Source organism: Aspergillus steynii (genome assembly GCF_002849105.1).
Source record: "Aspergillus steynii IBT 23096 chromosome Unknown P170scaffold_2, whole genome shotgun sequence".
Taxonomy (NCBI): domain Eukaryota; kingdom Fungi; phylum Ascomycota; class Eurotiomycetes; order Eurotiales; family Aspergillaceae; genus Aspergillus; species Aspergillus steynii.
In genome coordinates this window covers 2,055,920-2,075,381 of record NW_020194399.1, presented here as the reverse complement: position 1 = coordinate 2,075,381, position 19,462 = coordinate 2,055,920, and the positions used below count along the sequence as shown (strand labels likewise).

Here is a 19,462-nt window from a genome sequence, read left to right as displayed (position 1 = left end):
CTGTTCTATTCTGTGATTGTATCATAATTAATATTCAGTCAGATGAATAACTTTAACATCACTGGTTTTCAAGTAATGCAATCAATCGTGGTGATCATAGTTGCTAGCTTATGCAAATGTGTATACAGTCTCGAACGCCGCGTCTCGAAAGGACGATAGTGTAGACAAGATGATCTAAAAGACTAGACCAGCGACGGCTTGGCCTTCTTCTTAATGCCCAGTCCATTCACCAACGGCTTCTTGGGCTTCTTGGTCCTTGCAAACGAAGGCGGAGGAGGCATCGCGCCTGTTGGCTTCGCATCCGCCGACGGTCCAGCACCAGCACCAGAACCAACACCAGTCGACGGACCCTCCTGCGCATCCTCCTCCTCCTCCACCAACCGCTTCACCTTCTCCCCCGTCTCCGTCGTAAACGCCCTCCTCGCCGCCTCCTCATCCTCCCTCTCCTCCCTCTCCCTGTTCTCATCCACCTCCCCCCTCACCTGCCCCAACGCCACATCCTCGCCCAGCCCCTCCGTCCGCGCAATCCTCGCATTCCGCGTCCGAATCTCATCCAGCGCATCCGCAATCGCCATCTCCCGCTTCGAATCATGCATCTTCTCCTCCAGCTCCGCCATCTTATCCCGCTCCTGCTGCTCCTGCTCCTCGCCCTCCTCCTTCTCCAGCCGATCCAGCGTCTCCTGCTCCGTCTCGTTGTACGTCCCCGCCGCCGCCGACGCGTCGCGCCACGGCTCGAAGTTCCGTTTCGCCCCCTTCTCCGCCCGGTAGTCCATGTTTTTCGGGTCGGTCACGAACGTGATCTCCCCGCTGCAGCGCGTGCATCGGATGTAGAACCGGTAGATCGGGATCGAGAAGTATTTTTCCTCCGTGGTTTCTTTGCGCGCGTTGAATTTCCGGCCGCGGTAGATGTATTCTCCTATGGTTTACTATTAGTATGCATGCATGCATGTGGGTGGGAGGGTAGGAGGTTAGGTTAGGTAGATGGAGGATTCATGGGAACAGAAATGACGAGGGGAGAAGAGGAGAGGAGAGTAGAGGAGAGTAGACATACCGCAGTGAGTGCATTTCATCGAGAACGGCGCCATCAGACGAACGGTGATCACCTTGGGGCCGGTGCTGCGGAGGTGTTTCGGCGTGCGGGTGATGGCCGACGGATCGAAGTCCGGGGGGTAGTATTTGGAGCTGGAGATGGGTGGTTAGCATTGTAGACTGGGATGAAAGGCAAAGAAAGGTTGGTTTGAATGGAGCTTCAGGTTGGGTTCTGCGCTCTCGGAGGCGAGATGCGAGGGTGGTGACTTACAGGACTTTTCGCTCGGACATAGTGGCGGGTTAGTGATGTAGAGTAATGAATAGGGTTGTCTTGAAAGGTAGGTGTTGTTTCGGATAGTGCGCCGTCTCCTGAAGATGAGGTCTGGCGACGGAAGTTGGGGATAGAGGAAGGTGAAGATGGATGGATGGATGCGACAGAGTCCAGTCGGGCAAATTGATAAGGTAAAGCGGCGGCTCACTTCTGACCGCCCAGGCTACGCTCGGCGAACCGCGCAACCCTCGAGCGGACCTCTCAGTCTAGTATGTCGAAGTACCGATAATCTTTGCATAATGTCTACAGACCCAAAATAGCGTATTTAAGTTCAAAATTGAAAATTTAAGAATCTCTAGCGATAGGGACTAGACTTCAATTTTTTTGCGTCGATTGCATCGCTTTTTCGGTGGAAAAATGCCCCAACGATGTCTACGCAATGTACTACCACTCTGAGGGTCGCAGGTTTCTGGACTGGTAGGGCTGGTTGGGGTGGTCACCCTCTGTACGCCGTATGCCAGCGCTAGCCTACGGGGTTGACGGCTAGAAGGAAAGCAATATTTTGCGTAATTCCTACACCTTCTAAACACCCGTTGCGAATAATTAAAATTATAATTCAAGATGCTCAAGTCCCTTAAAGTACGCTATAAAAATTTCAGTCGGATTGAATCGTTCTAAAGGGTTCAAAAAAGCCTCGATGTTCCCGACCAAAAACCTACCAGTCGAAAAAAGTGCGACCCTCAGACTGGTCGGCATGTTTGGGGTCATGTGACATGGCTGTACTCCGGGATATACTTCATGGCCGGGCATTGAGAAACCTACCACCCTGAGGGTCGCTGGTTTTCAGACTGGTAGGTTGATCTGGTCGAGTACCACACCTGTTTTCGACTGGCAGGGTCGGCCAATTGCGCTGGTTTTTGCATAATTCCCACACCTTCAAAATAGCCGTTCCGGAGATGAAAATCGATATGTAGGATAACTGAGCGACAAAGACTACGCTGTAATTATTTAAGAAAGTTTCGATCGCTATTAGGGGTGTAAACCGTCTCCATCATTTTCTACCACTCTGAGGGTCGCAGTTTTTGGCACTGGTCGGTCTGCTGGGGTCATGTGAATTGTGTGTTTTTTATGCATAAGATTAGTCATCGGTATTAAACTAACGTATTCCACAAGCGAGTCGGCACCACAAGCGAGCCGGCACCCCAACGCGTTTTGACCGCGATCAAAAACCTTACTCAATTCAACCACTAACCATGCCTCCAAAAGCGCGTCAAAAGTCAGGAAATTCAGCCGAGCAGGAGGGGAGGATTCTATTAGCAATCTCTGCTATAAAAAATAAACAAATTACCCAAATTACTAAAGCTGCGCGTCATTATAATGTGCCTCGTTCTACTCTACAAGATCGGCTACGCGGAAAAACAAATCGCTCAGAAACACGTGCCAATAGTCATAAAATAACTCAAAATGAAGAGGAATCGCTTGTACAATGGATTCTATCGCTAGATCGACATGGAGCGCCTCCCCGACCGTCCCATATACAAGAAATGGCCAATATTCTTCTTGCTGCGCGCGATACTACCCCAGTTCAATCAGTCGGAGTGAACTGGGTCTCCAACTTCATTAAACGACAAGATCGCTTGAAAACTCGCTATACTCGACGCTATGATTATCGGCGCGCTAAATGCGAAAACCCCAAAATTATCAGAGAGTGGTTTGATCGCGTACAAATCATTATAATGCAACATGGAATTGTACAGGAAGATATCTACAATTTTGATGAGACTGGCTTCGCTATGGGCTTAGTAGCTACTGCTTAAGTAATTACTAGAGCTAATTACTACGGAAAGGCCTCTCTTATACAGCCTAGCAATCGAGAATGGGTTACTTCAATCGAGTGTATTAACTCAACCGGTTGGGCACTTCCTCCATGTGTGATTTTTAAAGGAAAGATCTATATAGAGGGTTAGTATCAAGATATCAAACTCCCACGCGATAGCAGGATTGAAGTTAGTCCTAATGGATAGACTACTGATGAGATAAGCCTTCGCTGGCTTAAAAACCTTTTTATTCCGACTACTACTAGTCGTATAACTGGAAGATATCGTCTTCTAGTTCTTGACGGTCATGGCAGCCATCTTACACCTCAATTCGACCAGATATGCAGTAAGAATAATATTATTCCTATCTGCATGCCTGCACATTCATCGCATCTACTACAGCCTCTAGATGTTGGCTGTTTCTCGCCTCTAAAGCGGGCGTACGGCAGCTTAGTTGAGAAACAGGCACGCTTGGGAATCAATCATATCGATAAGTTTGATTTCTTAGAGGCCTTTCCACAAGCTCGTGAAAGCGCTTTTCAAGCAGATACTATTCGGAATAGCTTCGCAGGTGCTGGTCTAGTTCCACTTAATCCAGATAGGGTACTCAGTAAGCTGAATATTCAGCTAAAGACCCCTACACCACCAGGCAGTCGATCTACCAATACAGCGCCAAAAACGCCTTATATAACTAGGCAGCTTGAAAAGCAGGCATCTACAGCAAAGAAGCTGCTTAAAGCGCGTACGCAGGGCCCTTCATCTTCGCTAGAGATGCGATTTAATAAGCTTATTAAAGGTCATGAATTACACCTTAATGAGCTTATTCTTGCACGCGAAGAAATCCGTGAATTACGCGCTTCTCATGAAAAGAAGCTTCAAAAAAAGAAACGCTCTACTAGGCAGCTAGCTATTACAGAGGGATCAGCTATTCAAGAAGGCCTAAAGCGATTTCAGCGCGAGAATGAGGTTGATGAAGCTCAAAATACGCTTCCTCTAGACCCTGCACTTTCTGCAGTTGAGCCACGCGTACGAGCGCCACCACGCTGCAGTAATTGTCATATTCTAGGACATAGACGGTTACAATGTCCCAATCGAGTTCCTAATTAGTTTTTATATAGAAATGCAATTATTTCGTTGATAAAGCCTCTAGTATTTGGTCCGCGGGCAGAAATTGGAGCGGGGGTGCCGGCTCGCTTGTGGTGCCGACTCGCTTGTGGAATACGTTATGCTCTGCTCGAAGTATAGAATGGCTGCTGTGTCCCTATGCTCAAGCAACGCTCTGCAATACTACTATATGCGAATTATTAATGCTTGGAATAGTATTATTTAGCCTTACCTAAATAAGATTCCGTTGTCACCCCCACCGCTAGTATGAACCATATTTGCCCTGAACTAATCTAACTCGCGGTAGGAAGATCGCGATTTTAGAAAGAAATACTATACCATGGTTAAAAATATCTCAGGAAAACTAAACGCCCTTGTCTACTAGCTGCCCTGAAACATCCACCATGCATCCACAGCATCGCGGTAGCCCATCTTTTCCAGATGCTGGGCAACTCTGCGGCGCCAATCCTTTTTGGAGTCCTCATCCCCGTAGTTAAAATCCATTCCTGCTGAGAGTCGAAATTTTGCTCTAACCCATTCGATGGGAACGTAACCAGCAAGCTCCCAATCGATGATGCCCAGCGAGTCTGTGGAGGGATCGACCGGAAGATTCGTGGGGCCAAGATCGCAATGATAGAAGACCAGTGTAGAGACATCCATAGACATCTCAGTGCAATTCTTCAGAAGCTGCCGCGGAGAAAGGGCATCCGCCATCTTGCTGCTGGCTTTGACGAGGTACCGCTCCAATAGCTGACGCCCATCTACGCCACCAATAACCTCGCCCTTCCATGTTGCCAGATGATTGCAAACATCTGCTACCTTGTTGATGTAATACTGGCGAAGAGTCTCATCCATGTTGGGCCACGCCTCTTCGAGGAGCTGGCCGGGAACCCTTGAGACGACGAGGAAATACCACGAGCCAATCTCAAAATGATGGTATATGTCTGGAAAATCAAACCCCTGGGGCCGTTGGTCTTTGAGAAACTGTAGCGTGGCATGCTCTCTGGTCACACCGGGATAGTCCATGTGATGCGCTTTGATGAAGGCTTCGCCTGCCCGCCAAACGGCTGCTTGATTGTCGACTGCGTGGACCCTTGAGATAGACGGGGAGCCTTCTGTGAGGGGCCTGGAATCTGGAAGAGGCTCAGGCGCAGTGGAGAGGACGAAATGGCCGCCATTGCTGTCGCTCCAGCATGCTCGGTCAGTTGGAATCGGGTACGGGGGTGGCGACGATGAACGAGTAAGAAGAAACGTGTTGCATATTAGCCAGGAGGTTTCATTGATTTCCCGGATCGATTCATTAAGGTGCGGTTGAGGCAAGTCAACTAATGACATATTGGTTGAGCTGAACTGAGGAAGGGCGGTTAATTAGGAATTTGTAGGCATGCCACAAAGGGCTCCATACATAACGCAGGTAGAGCCAACTTTAACTCGGCGATCATTTGTTCATCAACCTAAAGAGTAAAAATCATTAGCCACCGCATATTATCGAATTATTTACCTTCTGTTACAGAGATGTTGTCGCCATACATCGTGATCAAACCCGCTGACTAAATTGCCACCGGGACTCTTGGCTTCCCGGCGAGGCTTTGTCCCCTCAAGCTACGACTTAGCTTCACCTCCAATGCCGAACAAGCCCTGCGGACTTAATACCGACTTCTTCCTAGCCGGAGTCCCTCATTGATCCACTCATATTACATCGCTAGCCCTATCGTCTTGGTTTGGCCCGCAGAGAGCTTCTCTGTCGACTCGTCATGAAAGCCCTACTCCGCAATAAGCAGGGCTGTTGGACCTGTCGTCTGCGCAAGAAGAAATGCGACGAAGGCCGGCCTCATTGCTCGACTTGTGATTAGCTTTCCATCCCCTGCTACGGGTATGGCCCGAAGCCCGAATGGATGGATCATGGCGATCAGGAGCGTGCCGTCGCAAATAACCTCAAGCAGACGGTGAAGCGTACGTCCCGGCGCAAGGTCACGGCGGTGCTCCCGAAGCGACCCGGCCCGGTCGCTAAGATCGCGCCGAAGCCGTCGAATGGCTCAGGGGAGAGCTCCTCGGCTAGTCCGGAGTCGAATGGCACGCATGCCTTGAATCCTCCTTCGGACAATAGCTCCTCGCAGGATGAGGCCCAGGTACTGTTGAGTGCGCTGGCTGTAAGCGCGTCACTCCGGTTATTTGGAATTCTCTAATACGCTTTATAGAATCCCCCCTCGTCTGAATGTACCCATGACGATTCTCTGGCGGATTCCATCTTCCCGTCATCGGCGTCCGAGTCGGCTCTCTTGATGCATTTTCTAGACAATGTGTTCCCGCTACAGCATCCGATGTATAAACCCGGCCCCGTCGAAGGAGGCCGAGGCTGGTTACTGGCCCTTCTACTTCGGACAAAACCTCTTTATCATGCTACTCTAGCCGTCAGTTCCTACCATCGTCGAAAGCTGGCATTTGCCTTCCATCACCCGTGCCAAGTGGCTGGTTTGGTCGAACAGGAAAAGCACCTTGAGATTTGTCTGAAGGAATTCCAACAAGCATTGAAAGCTGCCAATCTATCCCTCCAAATGCTTAGTCCGGATAAAAACAAGGGACTAGGTATTGCGGCCTCAGTCGTTCAGCTGGTGTTCTTTGAGGTATTTCCTCCCTGAAAGAATTTCGAGCGCATGCTGATAATTCTTCGCAAGCTTTTCACGGGACAAGGGAATGTGTGGAAAGTACACCTTCACGCAGCAACGAATATGGTTCTGGCAGCTCACGGCCATCATTTCAGCTGTTTCAGTATGGAGGGATTGTCCAGAAAAATTCTAGTTGACAACCTCCCTCTACCGGTTGAGAAGCCTGTAGTGGCCGAACAGGTTGTTTCGTTCAGATTCTTGACGGGCACAATACTCTGGCTGGACATTCTCTCTTCTATCACGGCGGGAACACCACCGGACTTGCTGTCTTGCCATCCCAGCGTGATCGGCCCGGATGCGCAGATCCAGCTCGACCTTATCATGGGCTGTAAGAACTGGGCGATGGTTCAGATTGGTCGCATTTCTGCACTGCATGCGCATAAAACGCAGGCTTTGCAGCAGGGCCACATTGCCTGCTCGGAAATCGAACAGACAATTGATGATATTCAGAAGGAAATCCAGTGTGGTCTAGCCCAGGGAGGGTTGGAAGGATTCAGTCTTTCAGATGGCACTTCCGCGCCGATGTTCACTGCCATGTCGGAACCGCGCATGTTGATCACTCACGTATTTGCTTGCATGGCATCGATTTATCTCCATCTCGTCACGTACGACTTCCAGGGACTGGATCCGTTAGAGCCGACCATCTCACAGGCCATGAGAATCCTCCAAACCCAGACTCCGCCTAATGTCTTGCCGAGTTTAGTCGCCCCGCTGTATGTTATCGGGTCTGTTGCCCGACCACGGGACGAGCAATTTTTCCGGGACGTTTTCTCGTCGCCGTTACTGTTGGATCCGTTGCTTGAGCATCGAGGGAGGATCCTACCAGTTCTGGAAGAAATTTGGAGGAAGAGAAGGGACCCCCTCGGTCTTACGTGGGCAAGTACCCTCGAACTGACCCGCAATCTCCTGCTTCATTGAGTCCTGTGTAACAGTCGGCCTGACTTGGGCATCATCGAGAATCCTGGGTCCAAGACATCACGGTACGACCGGAAATGGGCTGACAAATGGATCAAAAGGGGTTTATAACTAATCATCGCATAATCTGTTGATAAATATTCGAGTTGATTCTTGGGTAGAAGACTGATTTATCATCGACATCTGTTGTGGCCAAGCGCATCCCCATTGCGCCAGCATGCTTGCAGCTGACACCAACGACAAGTCTGCTGTTGATTGGCCATGAGCGCGTTTTACAGCTCCATTGGTGGTGAAACAAAGAGCAGGAAGAGTCGAGAAAAGATTTCCGAAGGATCCATGTCGCCGACTGACATCTTTGTTTCTTGTCTGCGCTCCAGCCTTCTATTGGTTGGCAGCAGCGGCAGGCACTGCGCGCATCGCCCGCTGATTGGCTGCAACCCGCGCCACGGGCGATGATTGGCAGCCCGATCCTTCAGGCCATTACTAGCCTCAGGCACAGGGATCTAGATAGGCCGATGGTGGCGCTTTCGTTTTGTCTGCCGGCTCTCACTTCGGAATATAAGTTTGCGCCCTTGAAATCTTAACTTTGATTGTCCTTCATCTCTCCTTTTCGTTGCCTCCAAAATGGTATATATCCTCCGGCTCCTCGCCAGCACTGTGCTACGAGGCCTCACCACTGTCTTCCATTTCCTCACTGTCAACTACTTCACTGAGCTCCCTGCTCCATCTGATCTTTCAACTAGACCAATGAAGAACATAATCATTCTTGGTGGCTCCTTCGCGGGAATCAGCACCGCACACCGCATTCTCAAACAATCTGCAAAGACCGGCCCTGTCAAGATTACTATCGTCTCCCCGAATACCCACTTCTACTGGAACGTCGCCGCCCCGCGTGCCATCCTCCCGGGTCAGATCGGCGACGACAAGGTCTTTCTGCCCATTGCGGCTGGTTTCAAACAGTACAAGGACAGTCAATATGAGATCATCACGGGGGTCGCCCAGAGTCTCGACTTCGAGGCCAAGACGGTGAATGTCGTCGACGAGACCGGCGAACGGACACTCGATTACGACTACTTGATTATTGCGACCGGCTCGCGCACCGCAGGAGAGAATCCTTTCAAGACACTCGGCACGACTGAGAAGACTCGAGACGCTCTGCACGATTACCAGGAGCAAGTGAAGGAGGCTAAAACGATCGTTATCGGCGGCGCCGGGCCCACGGGCGTTGAGACGGTTGGCGAACTGGCATTCGAGTATGGGAAACAAAAGCGAACCATCCTGGTAGGTCCCTCCCTGCCCCTACAGCGTTATCGCACATCCAAATCAAATTATTCGCTAACCCTACTCCAGCTCACTACTGCCACCCGAGTCCTCGACACCGCCATCCCCAGCGTCTCCAAAGTCGCAACCGACATCCTCAAGCGCCTCAATGTCGAGGTGCAATTCTCCACGAAAGTCGCCTCCTCGACGCCCACTTCCTCCGGCCAGCTCGAACTCACCCTCTCCACGGGCGAAAAGATAGTCGCCGACATGTACATTCCCACGTACGGTGTGCTGCCGAACAGCTCTTACATCCCCGCCTCGTATCTCAACGACAAGGGCTTCGTGAAAGTGGACAAGCAGTTCCGGGTGAGCGGGCAAAACAACGTCTTTGCGATCGGGGATGTGTCGGATCTCGAACCCCCGCAGCTTATGTTTGTCGACAAGCAGTCGACTCATTTGGTGAAGAATCTCGTCTTGGTGCTCGGGGGGAAGGAGCCGGTGGATTATAAACCGGGACCGAAAGGTATGTTCCTCTACATCACATTACCTCTTCTACCTACACACTACTCTAGTGCCCGTGAATCTAAATTTCAACTAACCCCGGAATGATATAGGCATGGGTCTCCAGATCGGCCGCAAAACCGGAACCGGGCACCTGGAGAACTTCAAAATCCCGGGCCTCCTGGTGCATATGCTCCGCAAGAACTTGTTTCTGGATAAGGTCCCGCAGTTGGTGGATGGGTCTGGTGTTTGATGGAGTTCCGCTCTGCTAATTGATACCTTTTGCTGATTCTGTTTACACTTTACATTGTATGTGACTGATTGTTAGAGTTGAATAGGGGATAAGAAGTGGAGAGGGTGGAGGTAATTAATTTATTATAGGTCATGTTAATTGCATATTATACCCCGTTCTTTCTATGATCCTTCGATGTTTCCAGAGTTTTAGATGAAGATGGTATCCGCCCATTTCAGAAACTGGGCTGCCGTGAGAGTAATGTTGTGCTCTAAGGGCTGATTTGGCGCGCAACCAATCACTTTGTCAAACTCGAGGACCAAGGGGGCTCCCTGGATGGTGGGAGGATTGGCGCCCTTGTTGATGTGGATAGTTGTAACCTTTTCCGAGTGATAAGTCCCTGGCGGATCACGAGAACGCTGGCGGGTGGCTGGACCAGTGACAGTGACCAGGCGTGGCACTCGTTTCTCGATTTCGAGGCGTTTTGTTGTCACTGTGACCCTGAGGAGCAGTACTATCTGTACCTGACCTCCTGAGTTTGCGAACCACCACGAAGCATCGGCTCGGAGTCTGTGCATTGACTCAGATGCTCCAGCTTCTATCACAAGATACGGCCAACCACCAGGCCTAAGATTGTCATTGATCCAGCTTGCGTCTGCTTCTTTTCTTGATGCTGTGGGGCCGATATACGTCGCGGAGCCAAGTCCAGAGAACTCTTTGACTCCGACACGCATATCATGAAGCTCAATTCTCAAAAAAGACCCAAGATTGGCGTGGGCCTTTTCTTGGGGTCGGGACGGAACTTTGATGATCAAAACCTCAATGTCTTCGAAATAAGTCAAACGGACATGCCCAAGGCTTAGGCGTTTGGATTCAATTTCGTCGTACTCGGACCTTTTTACCGGTTTGAAGGCCAGGTGTTGGGACTTTCCATCCCGTGTTAATGTCTCATATTTCGCCGCGAGCTTTTCGCGCAAGTCCTCGATGCTCACGTACGAAATCGGGGGGTATTGACCAGTTAACGCGAGTTCAGACGAAGATATCGCCATTCTTTCATCCGATCGCAGATTTGCTGTGGAATACAAAAGATCATCATCTTGCATAAAGAAGACTCAGACGGCATTTTTGAAAAGGCTGATAAAACATTAGCAAAAGATGACATCAGAAATCGGAACGTACCTTGGATTTAGCAGCGCAGAAGCCCGAGGAGTTTGACTCCAGTAGAGCTACGGTAAATCACATTTTAAGTGAGGGAAGAGAGAGAGAGAGAGAGAGAGAGAGAGAGAGAGAGAGAGAGAGAGAGAGAGAGAGAGAGAGGGTTCGGTGCAGAAAGAGAGAACGGACATGGATGGGGTAAGTGTGACAAAAGGAAAGAAGCAACGACACTTGCAAAGCTGGGAGAAAACCAAATTATTCACTCCATTCTCTAAGTATATCTAAATTGACATGCACAGTGAATTGAACAAATAATGAGGCTGCCGAAAGTGAAGGTCTTTCGAAAGCGTGGGGATTGTGCAAAAAGCGACGCAACTCGCCGACCCAACCAGTCGAGAACAGGTGTGAACAGGAAGTGGGAACGGTGGGTAGGTAGTTGATTTATTATGGCTCGGGTAAAATGCCCCGTTCTCCCTATGATGCCTCAACCTTTCGAGAGATTTCCTGTTCGTACCTCCGACCAAGGTATTAGGGTATTAGCTTCCCTACTCATCGCAACGCTGTGATTATGCGGACATGGTTCTGAAACGCCCAAAGGACCCCAGTGGCCTGCTCCTCGGACAGGCCAGACGACCAGTAGGTTAGTCTCGCTTCCAAGGCAGATTGGGTATCGACGCAAGTGAGGAGGAGATCATACTAGCAGCGGCAGGATCAGCAACGACCACTAACCACGGGGAAAGACCAAATGTCTCTACCTACCTCGGTGGGCTCATGCGTGTCCCTCTCAACGAACCGGATCCCCTCTTGATCGGGGCCCTGCGCGGCGCTCGACAGCGACTCCTCCAGGGAAAAGCACGTGTTGAAAAGCCTCCGGTGCCCATAGTACGGCGAGTGCTCGAGGATATGGAGCAAGGAGCAATGCTGATGGGCGAGGCGGTTTGCACTTTCGGACTGGTTCTCGCGCAGGATGACCGGGAGACAAAGGGCATGAGGCGCGGTGCTGAGGTCCAAGCAGCAGGGGAGGACATTGAAGAATGAGCCGACGGTCTGGTCGATCTCGGCGAGGAGGATGTCCCGTCCAGAAACTAGAGTTCCGAAGCAGATGGCGCTCTGGCCGGTGTACTGCTGCAGCGTCATACCCCATGCTACCTGGAGGACGGTGTTGAGGGTGTAGCCCCCGTCGGCGCAGAAGCGTGCGAGATCATTGTCTAATGAGAGGGCGAGGCTGCTTACTTTCAATGTTTCTTTCTCTGGGTCGTTGGCCCCCGGGAGGTGTGGGAAGATGCAGGGACGTGCGAGAGCGATCTGGCGCTTCCAGTATGCTTCCGAGCTGACCCTGTTTGATGGTGACGCCAGAACCTCGACGACGGAGCGATACAGTGGGCCCTTTTCGGACGAGAGAGTGTTTGTATAAGCATGAGTGAGATCCTTCAGAAGAATGGAGATGGATTTGCTGTCAAGAAACGCCTGCGTGCCTTCCAGCTTACAGTAGACGCGGTTTTCAACGGTTTGGTATACACTGAAATGACATGGCGGACTACCAGCCACATGTCTGAGCGGATGGCTAGACAGATGGCAATAGTCTTCGCTGACACCGGTGAAGACCGATGCAGCAGACACAGGGTCGTGAAAAACAACCTGCATTTTCGTCCACGGTCTTTCGGGTAGGAAGTTGTCGAGTAAAACGGTGCGAAGGGCCGCTTGACGCCGCGAAACCTGGGCCCAGGCCTCGCGTAACCGATATGGAGAAACAGAGCCACAATGCGAAACCACTTCCCAGAGAGTAAAAGACTGGTGGGTCATCGGCTCCAACAGTTGTGTTCTTAGCAACCCTTCATGGACCGCCGTGCATGGGTAAACATCCTCCACCAGATCCAGGTGGGAGATCCCAAGCTGGCGCTTTAACTGGATTTCCAAGATCCGTTCCTCGTCTGGCGTCATCCCGAGTAGGGAGAATCGTTTGTATTCTGTAGCAAACTGAACTACAGATGTGACAGCCTGTAGTGGCTGTAATGTCGCAGCGATGCAAACCATAGTCTTTTCGTTGAAGATATCCCGGACGGTAAGCGCCAGACCCTCCGTTTTGCACTGCATGACCACCTGCATTGCTGTCGCCGAGTCTCCACCGAGAGCAAAGAAATCATCACTGTCGCTGATCTCCTCGGCTGTTAACCGTAGCACTGATGCGACAATTGCTCGTAGTTGGTTAGCGGTGTCCCGTTGGACCGGCCCGAGCTCCTTCAGAGCCCTCGACACCAGTGTTTTATTAGGTGTCGAGAGATGGGCGGAGTTTAGTAGAGTTGAAATTGTTTGTTTTAAAGGCTTGCTTGTCCATGAAGCCAGTGCTGCGGACGTAATGCTGCTGCTGCTGCTGCTGCTGACAAGATCGCCTGGGCTGTTTACAGTTTCATACATCGGAAGCAGGCCCACCGGGGGAGATAGAAGGAGCTTTGACATGGGCTCCGCCAAATCAATGGCAAGTCGAGAGATCAGATACTCCAGTTGCTTTATCACAGTTTCTGCAAACTCCGAAGAAACCAAACCCGAGTCATAGAAAATGGCAACACTCACACCTTCCGGCGCAAGATCGCAGATAACAGTCAAGGGATGAGTACTAAAGTTGGATTGGGCAGGAAAGTCACCCATTGGATGATGGAACAAGCCTGGCGAGCTTTCTTTGCGGGCATGTTGCTGAACGACCAACAGGCTCTGAAACTGGCACGCAGAAGCTGCCTCGTAACTACACGTTTTGATCCACCGGAGACCGGTGTGTTCGTAGGGAATCAGCTCGGCCGCATGTTGCTGCATCCTAAGTAACGTTTCGTGAACGCTGTCCTCGTTCCGAAGAATCACACGCAGGGGCATGGTGGCGATTGTCGGAGCAGCTAGTTTGTCGAGGCCCGGGACCGAGGCATTGCGCCCGTTGACGGTGACGCCAAACACAACGTCCGATGAACGGGTCGTTTGCCCAATGAGGATGGCGTAGGCAAGCCGGATTACCGTCGTCCGGGTGAAGTGGCCATGAGGCCAATGCACAATGTGAAGTGGCCGGTGGGTGCGATTTATGGTTGTCGTCTCCGGCTGGAGGCTGCGAGGCGTGGAAGGGAAGTGCCGCATATAAAGGCCTTGGTGCTCTTTCTTCCAGAACACCCTGGCGGACTCGTTCGATGAGTCTATAGTATATCTGATAAACGGCGCGTATGACTGTGGAACAAGAGTGAGCCCTCGATATACCGCCTCGACATCCTCCAGAATGAGATCGTATGACCATTGATCAAAGAGGGCATGGTGCATCGTCAGGGTGAATGTTACCGGTCCAGCCATGGAGAGCTGCACCAAGGGAGTTCCGAGAGTCATGAATGTATCTTCGTATGGCTGCTCCTGACGTGTTTGTGCAGAACGGACCACAACCTGGAGTGCATGAGGGAGGAATAATTGTACAATCCTTGTCCGCAGTATCGGACGTGCTGAGATAACTGTGTCCCAGGCATCCCAAAATCGACCCAGATCCACCGTGGCCGGAAGGGAAAACGAGAAGTCAGCTTGGAAGGAGCCGGGCTGTTGCAAGCTAAATCCAATCATGGCTTCTTGCAGGGGGGTACAAGGATAGATGTCTTCGATGTCGCTGGGCCTGAGGTGACATTGCACCGCTGCCTGTTGAACAAGAGCATGTCTATCCCCGTTGACCAAGGAGAGGGGTTGGTATTGGAGATTGAGTTCACCATCTATCTTGCGGATTTCTGCAGCCAAAGTGCGTATTGAGTCGGCCTGGAATACGCTGGACATTGAGAACTGCAACCCTATGTTTCGGGCGTTGGCGACTAGCGATATGGCACTGAGGGAATCGCCACCCAGCTCGAGAAAACTGTCCGTTGCAGCAACTTTACTCTCAGGCATGCCGAGCTCGGTGGCCACGAGCTGTCGAAGTATCGTCTCGGTTGGTGTTGTCGGTGAGGTTGTTGCTTCAGCCATAAGGCCACTGCGATACTTTCGAAGTTGGGATAGTGTCAACTCATCCACCAATTCTCGCAACAGTTTCCGATCCACTTTGCCGGTTGGAGTCAGTGGAATTCGAGATATGGGGATGTATGTCGTCGGTATCATATGCACCGGCAGAGCGTTGTGTAGGGCATCTTTGAGATGATCTATTAGCTGATGAAACCCGGCATCGGGCTCATGGAATAGAGAGGCGGAGAGATCTTGGTAATCAGCAGAGCATCTGGGCGCCAGGAAGAGCACCAGGAACGGTCTTTCATTCACGACGCCAGCCAGTTCAACCACGACGCCATAGTCTGCCAGGAATTTCCGCGCGTGAGACTCGATTTCCTCGAGCTCGACTCGCTGGCCATGAATTTTCACCTGGGTGTCTTTTCTTCCGCAGTAGATAATCGATCCATCAGTTGCATACCTAGCTAGATCCCCAGACTTGTAGAGCCTTGCATCTGGACCAAGTCCAAAGAGGGATCCCCAAGTGGGAATACTCACAAACGCTGCCTCGGTCTGCGCAGGCCTGTTGAGATACCCTCGTCCGACAATGGGCCCTCCAATGACGAGCTCACCAATAGGCCCGATGGGGAGCAAACGCTCGTGATTCTCTTTATCCACAATCCACGCGCTCCCTCCGTAGCAGCGGCCGATATTTCCAGGGTCTCTGACATGCGACTGGACGGTGGAAACAACGGTGCACTCTGCCGGACCGTACGCGCAGATCAGGTCCACGTGCTTCCACTGGCTGATGTCAGTTCTCAATATAGGCTCTCCCCCGAGTACAAGCGTTCGAATGCTGGGCACCTCTGCGGGCTGGAGCATCCGGGCAACGGAAGGGGTGAGCTCGGCCCAATTGACCTGGAGATCGTTGCAGGATTCGGCCAGCCAGTTCATGCGCTGATGCTCGGATGGAATACAGACACAGCCTCCTAACAGGAGCGGAGCCAGGCACTCGAGGATACTAACGTCGAAGGCGAACGATGCATATTGCAAGACACGCGAGCGACCGTCGAGGCGATGGGCTTGGCTGGTGGCAAGAGCATTGGTGCAGAATGACCTGTGCTCGATAACGACGCCCTTTGGCCGTCCGGTTGAGCCGGACGTGAAAGATATATAGGCGGCATTGCAAGGACTGGTTGAGACCATGGGCGGCGATACAGTTGGTTGCCCGTACACCTCGTTGCCAATGATCATCTTGACCAGTGGATACTCGATTGACGGTGCGTCGCTGAAGCATATAATCACCTTAGGTTGGACATCCTCGCAGATATTCTGTAGTCGAACAGCAGGATACGAGGTATCCAGGAGCACAAATGCTGCTCCTACCTTCAGGACTCCCATTATCGCCACCACGGCCCATTTGGACTTGGGCAAGAATATGGGCACGATTGAATCTGGTATGCTGTTATGTTTCTGCAAACGGGCAGCAATTGTGTTCGAAAATATCTCTACCTCTTGGTAGGTGAATTCTCCGTCCCAGGCGCAAACGGCCGGCTTCCACGGTTCTTTCGCCGATTGGCGCTGGAACAGATGGTGAATACAATCCTCCACCAGGATATCAGATGACCGACTGTTCCAGTTCTGAAGCTGAAACAGATGATGGTCATGAATTGTACAAGATATTCTCGCTGGTTGAGAAGTGGATGGTGACGCATCGAGTAGGGCACCCAGAGCCGTGATCATATTTTGCGCTTCAGCTTCTCCGAGCACCGCACAACGATAATATAGTGCAAGCTGGATGACATAATCTCTCTCCGTTGCGACTATAATAATACCAACATTCTGAATTCGAATGTGAGTAAAGCAGAAACTTGGAGCGAACTCACCGAAGAGCATGACTTACCGACAAGACGGAGATCTCGTTAAACGGACACTTTGGCCACACGTCTGTGTCGTCCTCCCAATGCAATACCGTGTTGAAAGAGATATCTCCAATTGACTGGCTGCCCAGCCGCTGAAGACGAACAGCGAGAGGGAAAGGCTGGTCAAGATCAATATTGGCAGCCCAGTGCTCGAGCTGCAAGTGCTCCCTGGATACAAGAACGCCAAAGCTCAAAGCTTTTGACTCGATATAGTCAGCCAGCAAGGCTGCCCACACTAGCTTGAGAATATGAAAAGGAGACGTTCCGAAAGCTGTGCTTGGGCCACTCTCCAGGGTGACAAATGCTGTCTTTTCCTGGTCATCACTGGATGACCAGAGATTAGGGATGAGCCCGGGGTACTTGTCACACATACTGGGAAGTTAAAAGTTTAAGCTAAATTTGAAATTAAGAAGAATGGAGTTCGTCAAGCATGAACTCTTATACACAGCTATATAATCCAGAGAGATCCGTGTAGGAAGGTATTCTATCTGTGACTATGGCCCAAAAGATAACGAATGCCGCTTAATCCGATTTTAAACTGACGTCGTAATGGGAGAACAGGGATATCCAAGCTGGTAGCATGCCATATCTACGGATTAAAGGTAAAAAGGGCAACTCTTACTCATATAGAGGGGTGCAGAATAAGTTAGCCGAATTCTCAAGCTTCCTTCCCCAGGATCTACCAGGCAGCACAGGATCAACCAAACCGGTCATGCGGCCAGTACTTTCAATGTCCAAGGATACCTGTTGTTAATTATTTGCCAAGGATACAAACTGGGTGAGCGGAAATGATAAAAATCAGGGTCACTTTGAGACGGGCTTGAAACTATGATAGGCTGAAAGTATAGGGAGCTAATATATGTTGCTGTAGTACAGCGTCGTAGTGTATTGATAAGGCATTACATGCAGAAATAAACTAGCCTTGAGAATGACAAACCCGTCATACGAACCTATTTTAAAGTATAATAGTTTAGAGATTATTGCAAAAAGGGCTGCACAATGCGTCGGTTATACGTCAGAAAGAAGAAAAATAAGAAGTTGAGCGAGTAGGTTAAGCCCTGAAAAGCAAATAATGAAGCACTACCCCTATAACTCTGTTCACTAAGCTGCCACCTGGCAAAGCCGGCATCAGTGGTAGTACATCGTGGTGTACGGGCCTGTCTTGATCGAATACGAAAATGAGAGCCACGCCTGGAAGTCAGACGATTGCGATAAATCTAGATCAGGCCTGGATGCCATATCAGAAGGAGGTCAACACGGGGATAAGCCAATCCAGGGTGCTTACTTGTAAGAAGCCACGTTCTCGACGTACGTGCTGGCATGGTCCTCCCAGCCCCACCTCCGGAACACACTTGACAATGCGGTGGCAACCATCTCGTCATTCAGGCCGGTGAGAGGGAAATAGATCTTTAATTTTGGCCAAGGATCCCGGGGCTTGAGTTCGAGGTTTGCCAGCAGGGGGAGCCTGGTTGGTGGATCTCCAGGCCGGGTTGGTCTGTCCGGAGGCGCTCGAGTGCCCGGGGGGATCTCCAGCGCTTCCCACAGGTCCTGCACCATCTGCAGCCCTCGTTCCGTCTCTTCCCCCTGGAGCTTCCCTCCCAGCGTCCAAATGTCGGTAATCCGGTCAAACCCCACCTGCAGGTCTGCCAGGTAGAGCTTGAACCGGGTCACTGCTGGGGAGACCAGATCGCACGACAGGAAGTAAGCCTGCAAAGTGGATGGTGCACGGCGCAAGAAATCTTCCACTTCGGCAAGACCAGCAGAGAAAAGATCCCCTGGGTCGACTTTGCGCATAGAATCCCCAATCAACTGGAGAATGGGAGTGCCCGTCGCCGCGGATTTGAGCTCAGGGTACAGGTAGAGCTTGACGGCGATGTCCCCGTCCTTCAAGTCCAGCGCCACTAAGGATTGCGTCCGGGCTGGACGGCCAGCTAGCTCGTTTGCGTCGATCAGTGCCCGTTCGTCGTCATCGCTCAGCGTGAGATCGACAATCAACCGATGGTACAGCTGCAAGTCCAAAGAAGGACTCACGCGTTTCAATCGGCGAAGAGCCTGGTCAATCATGCCGCGGTTACAAGGATCCTCGCCCGTGCTGGCTTCATGACTGGTCGGTTCGAAGGCGATGCGGACTAGCGACTGAGATTGAGCCAAGTTCTGGCTGAATTCCAAAGACCCCAGGCCTCCAAGGAGACAGTCATAGAGGCCCGGGCGAGACTTGGGAAATGGGCCTAGCATCGGGATGACGTGTGTGGCAAAGAGGTACAAGTATTGGAACTGTTGATGGAAGTTGTAATGGGCAGCTGAGAGCATCCTAGCCAGCATGGATGCGGCTGCTTCCCACCATTCGCTCTGGTCAAGATTTGGGAAAATCAGGAATTTGACCAGAGCATCATACACCGAGGAAGATGCCACGGATGTCTTCTTGATGTCCATGTTGTAGTCCGGATCGATTGTCAGGAAACTGGGAGAGGGATGGTCGAGGGAAGTTGTCCCCATTATATAACTAAAACTATATCGACTCTGCGATAGAGGATAGATGGTGATGGCTTGGGTTGGACTGCATTGGTGCTCTGGTCTCGAGAATTGCACGCATACCCAATGCCCTGACCTGGATGGCCCTGCAAAATGCAAATCAGCGGGCTTCCAGCTGCGGCAATATT

The 19,462-nt window shown here is 51.2% G+C and overlaps 7 protein-coding genes across 7 annotated transcripts; 2 read left to right on the top strand and 5 right to left on the bottom strand.

The window, feature by feature from the left end:
* Positions 1–18: 18 nt before the first annotated feature.
* P170DRAFT_462108 (Saf4/Yju2 family protein) lies at positions 19–1,347 on the bottom strand. The gene is made up of 3 exons (XM_024852080.1): positions 1,301–1,347; positions 1,052–1,182; positions 19–916 (listed from the first exon to the last, which is right to left on the bottom strand). The coding sequence occupies exons 1-3, from the start codon at positions 1,318–1,320 to the stop codon at positions 183–185; spliced, it is 885 nt and encodes a 294-aa protein (XP_024707337.1). The 5' UTR covers positions 1,321–1,347; the 3' UTR covers positions 19–182.
* A 3,252-nt stretch (positions 1,348–4,599) lies between these two features.
* P170DRAFT_433910 (uncharacterized protein) lies at positions 4,600–5,689 on the bottom strand (the record flags this gene model as incomplete). Its single annotated transcript, XM_024848604.1, has 1 exon — positions 4,600–5,689. The coding sequence occupies exon 1, from the start codon at positions 5,245–5,247 to the stop codon at positions 4,603–4,605; it is 645 nt and encodes a 214-aa protein (XP_024707336.1). The 5' UTR covers positions 5,248–5,689.
* Positions 5,690–5,852: 163 nt separating this feature from the next.
* Positions 5,853–7,983, top strand: P170DRAFT_506926 (fungal specific transcription factor domain-containing protein). The gene is made up of 3 exons (XM_024854427.1): positions 5,853–6,371; positions 6,420–6,845; positions 6,897–7,983. The coding sequence occupies exons 1-3, from the start codon at positions 6,117–6,119 to the stop codon at positions 7,803–7,805; spliced, it is 1,590 nt and encodes a 529-aa protein (XP_024707335.1). The 5' UTR covers positions 5,853–6,116; the 3' UTR covers positions 7,806–7,983.
* Positions 7,984–8,549: 566 nt separating this feature from the next.
* P170DRAFT_348257 (NAD(P)/FAD-dependent oxidoreductase) lies at positions 8,550–9,819 on the top strand (the record flags this gene model as incomplete). The annotated part of the gene is made up of 3 exons (XM_024843667.1): positions 8,550–9,083; positions 9,153–9,588; positions 9,680–9,819. The coding sequence occupies 3 exons, from the start codon at positions 8,550–8,552 to the stop codon at positions 9,817–9,819; spliced, it is 1,110 nt and encodes a 369-aa protein (XP_024707334.1).
* A 188-nt stretch (positions 9,820–10,007) lies between these two features.
* P170DRAFT_471942 (uncharacterized protein) lies at positions 10,008–10,847 on the bottom strand (the record flags this gene model as incomplete). The annotated part of the gene is made up of 1 exon (XM_024852889.1): positions 10,008–10,847. The coding sequence occupies one exon, from the start codon at positions 10,845–10,847 to the stop codon at positions 10,008–10,010; it is 840 nt and encodes a 279-aa protein (XP_024707333.1).
* Positions 10,848–11,502: 655 nt separating this feature from the next.
* Positions 11,503–17,173, bottom strand: P170DRAFT_422944 (acetyl-CoA synthetase-like protein; the record flags this gene model as incomplete). The annotated part of the gene is made up of 3 exons (XM_024847473.1): positions 11,503–11,649; positions 11,713–16,722; positions 16,784–17,173. 3 exons carry the CDS (start codon positions 17,171–17,173, stop codon positions 11,503–11,505), a joined length of 5,547 nt encoding a protein of 1,848 aa, XP_024707332.1.
* Positions 17,174–17,930: 757 nt separating this feature from the next.
* P170DRAFT_352933 (putative dimethylallyl tryptophan synthase) lies at positions 17,931–19,235 on the bottom strand (the record flags this gene model as incomplete). Its single annotated transcript, XM_024843947.1, has 2 exons — positions 17,931–18,030; positions 18,088–19,235. The coding sequence occupies 2 exons, from the start codon at positions 19,233–19,235 to the stop codon at positions 17,931–17,933; spliced, it is 1,248 nt and encodes a 415-aa protein (XP_024707331.1).
* Between the last annotated feature and the right edge of the window lie 227 nt (positions 19,236–19,462).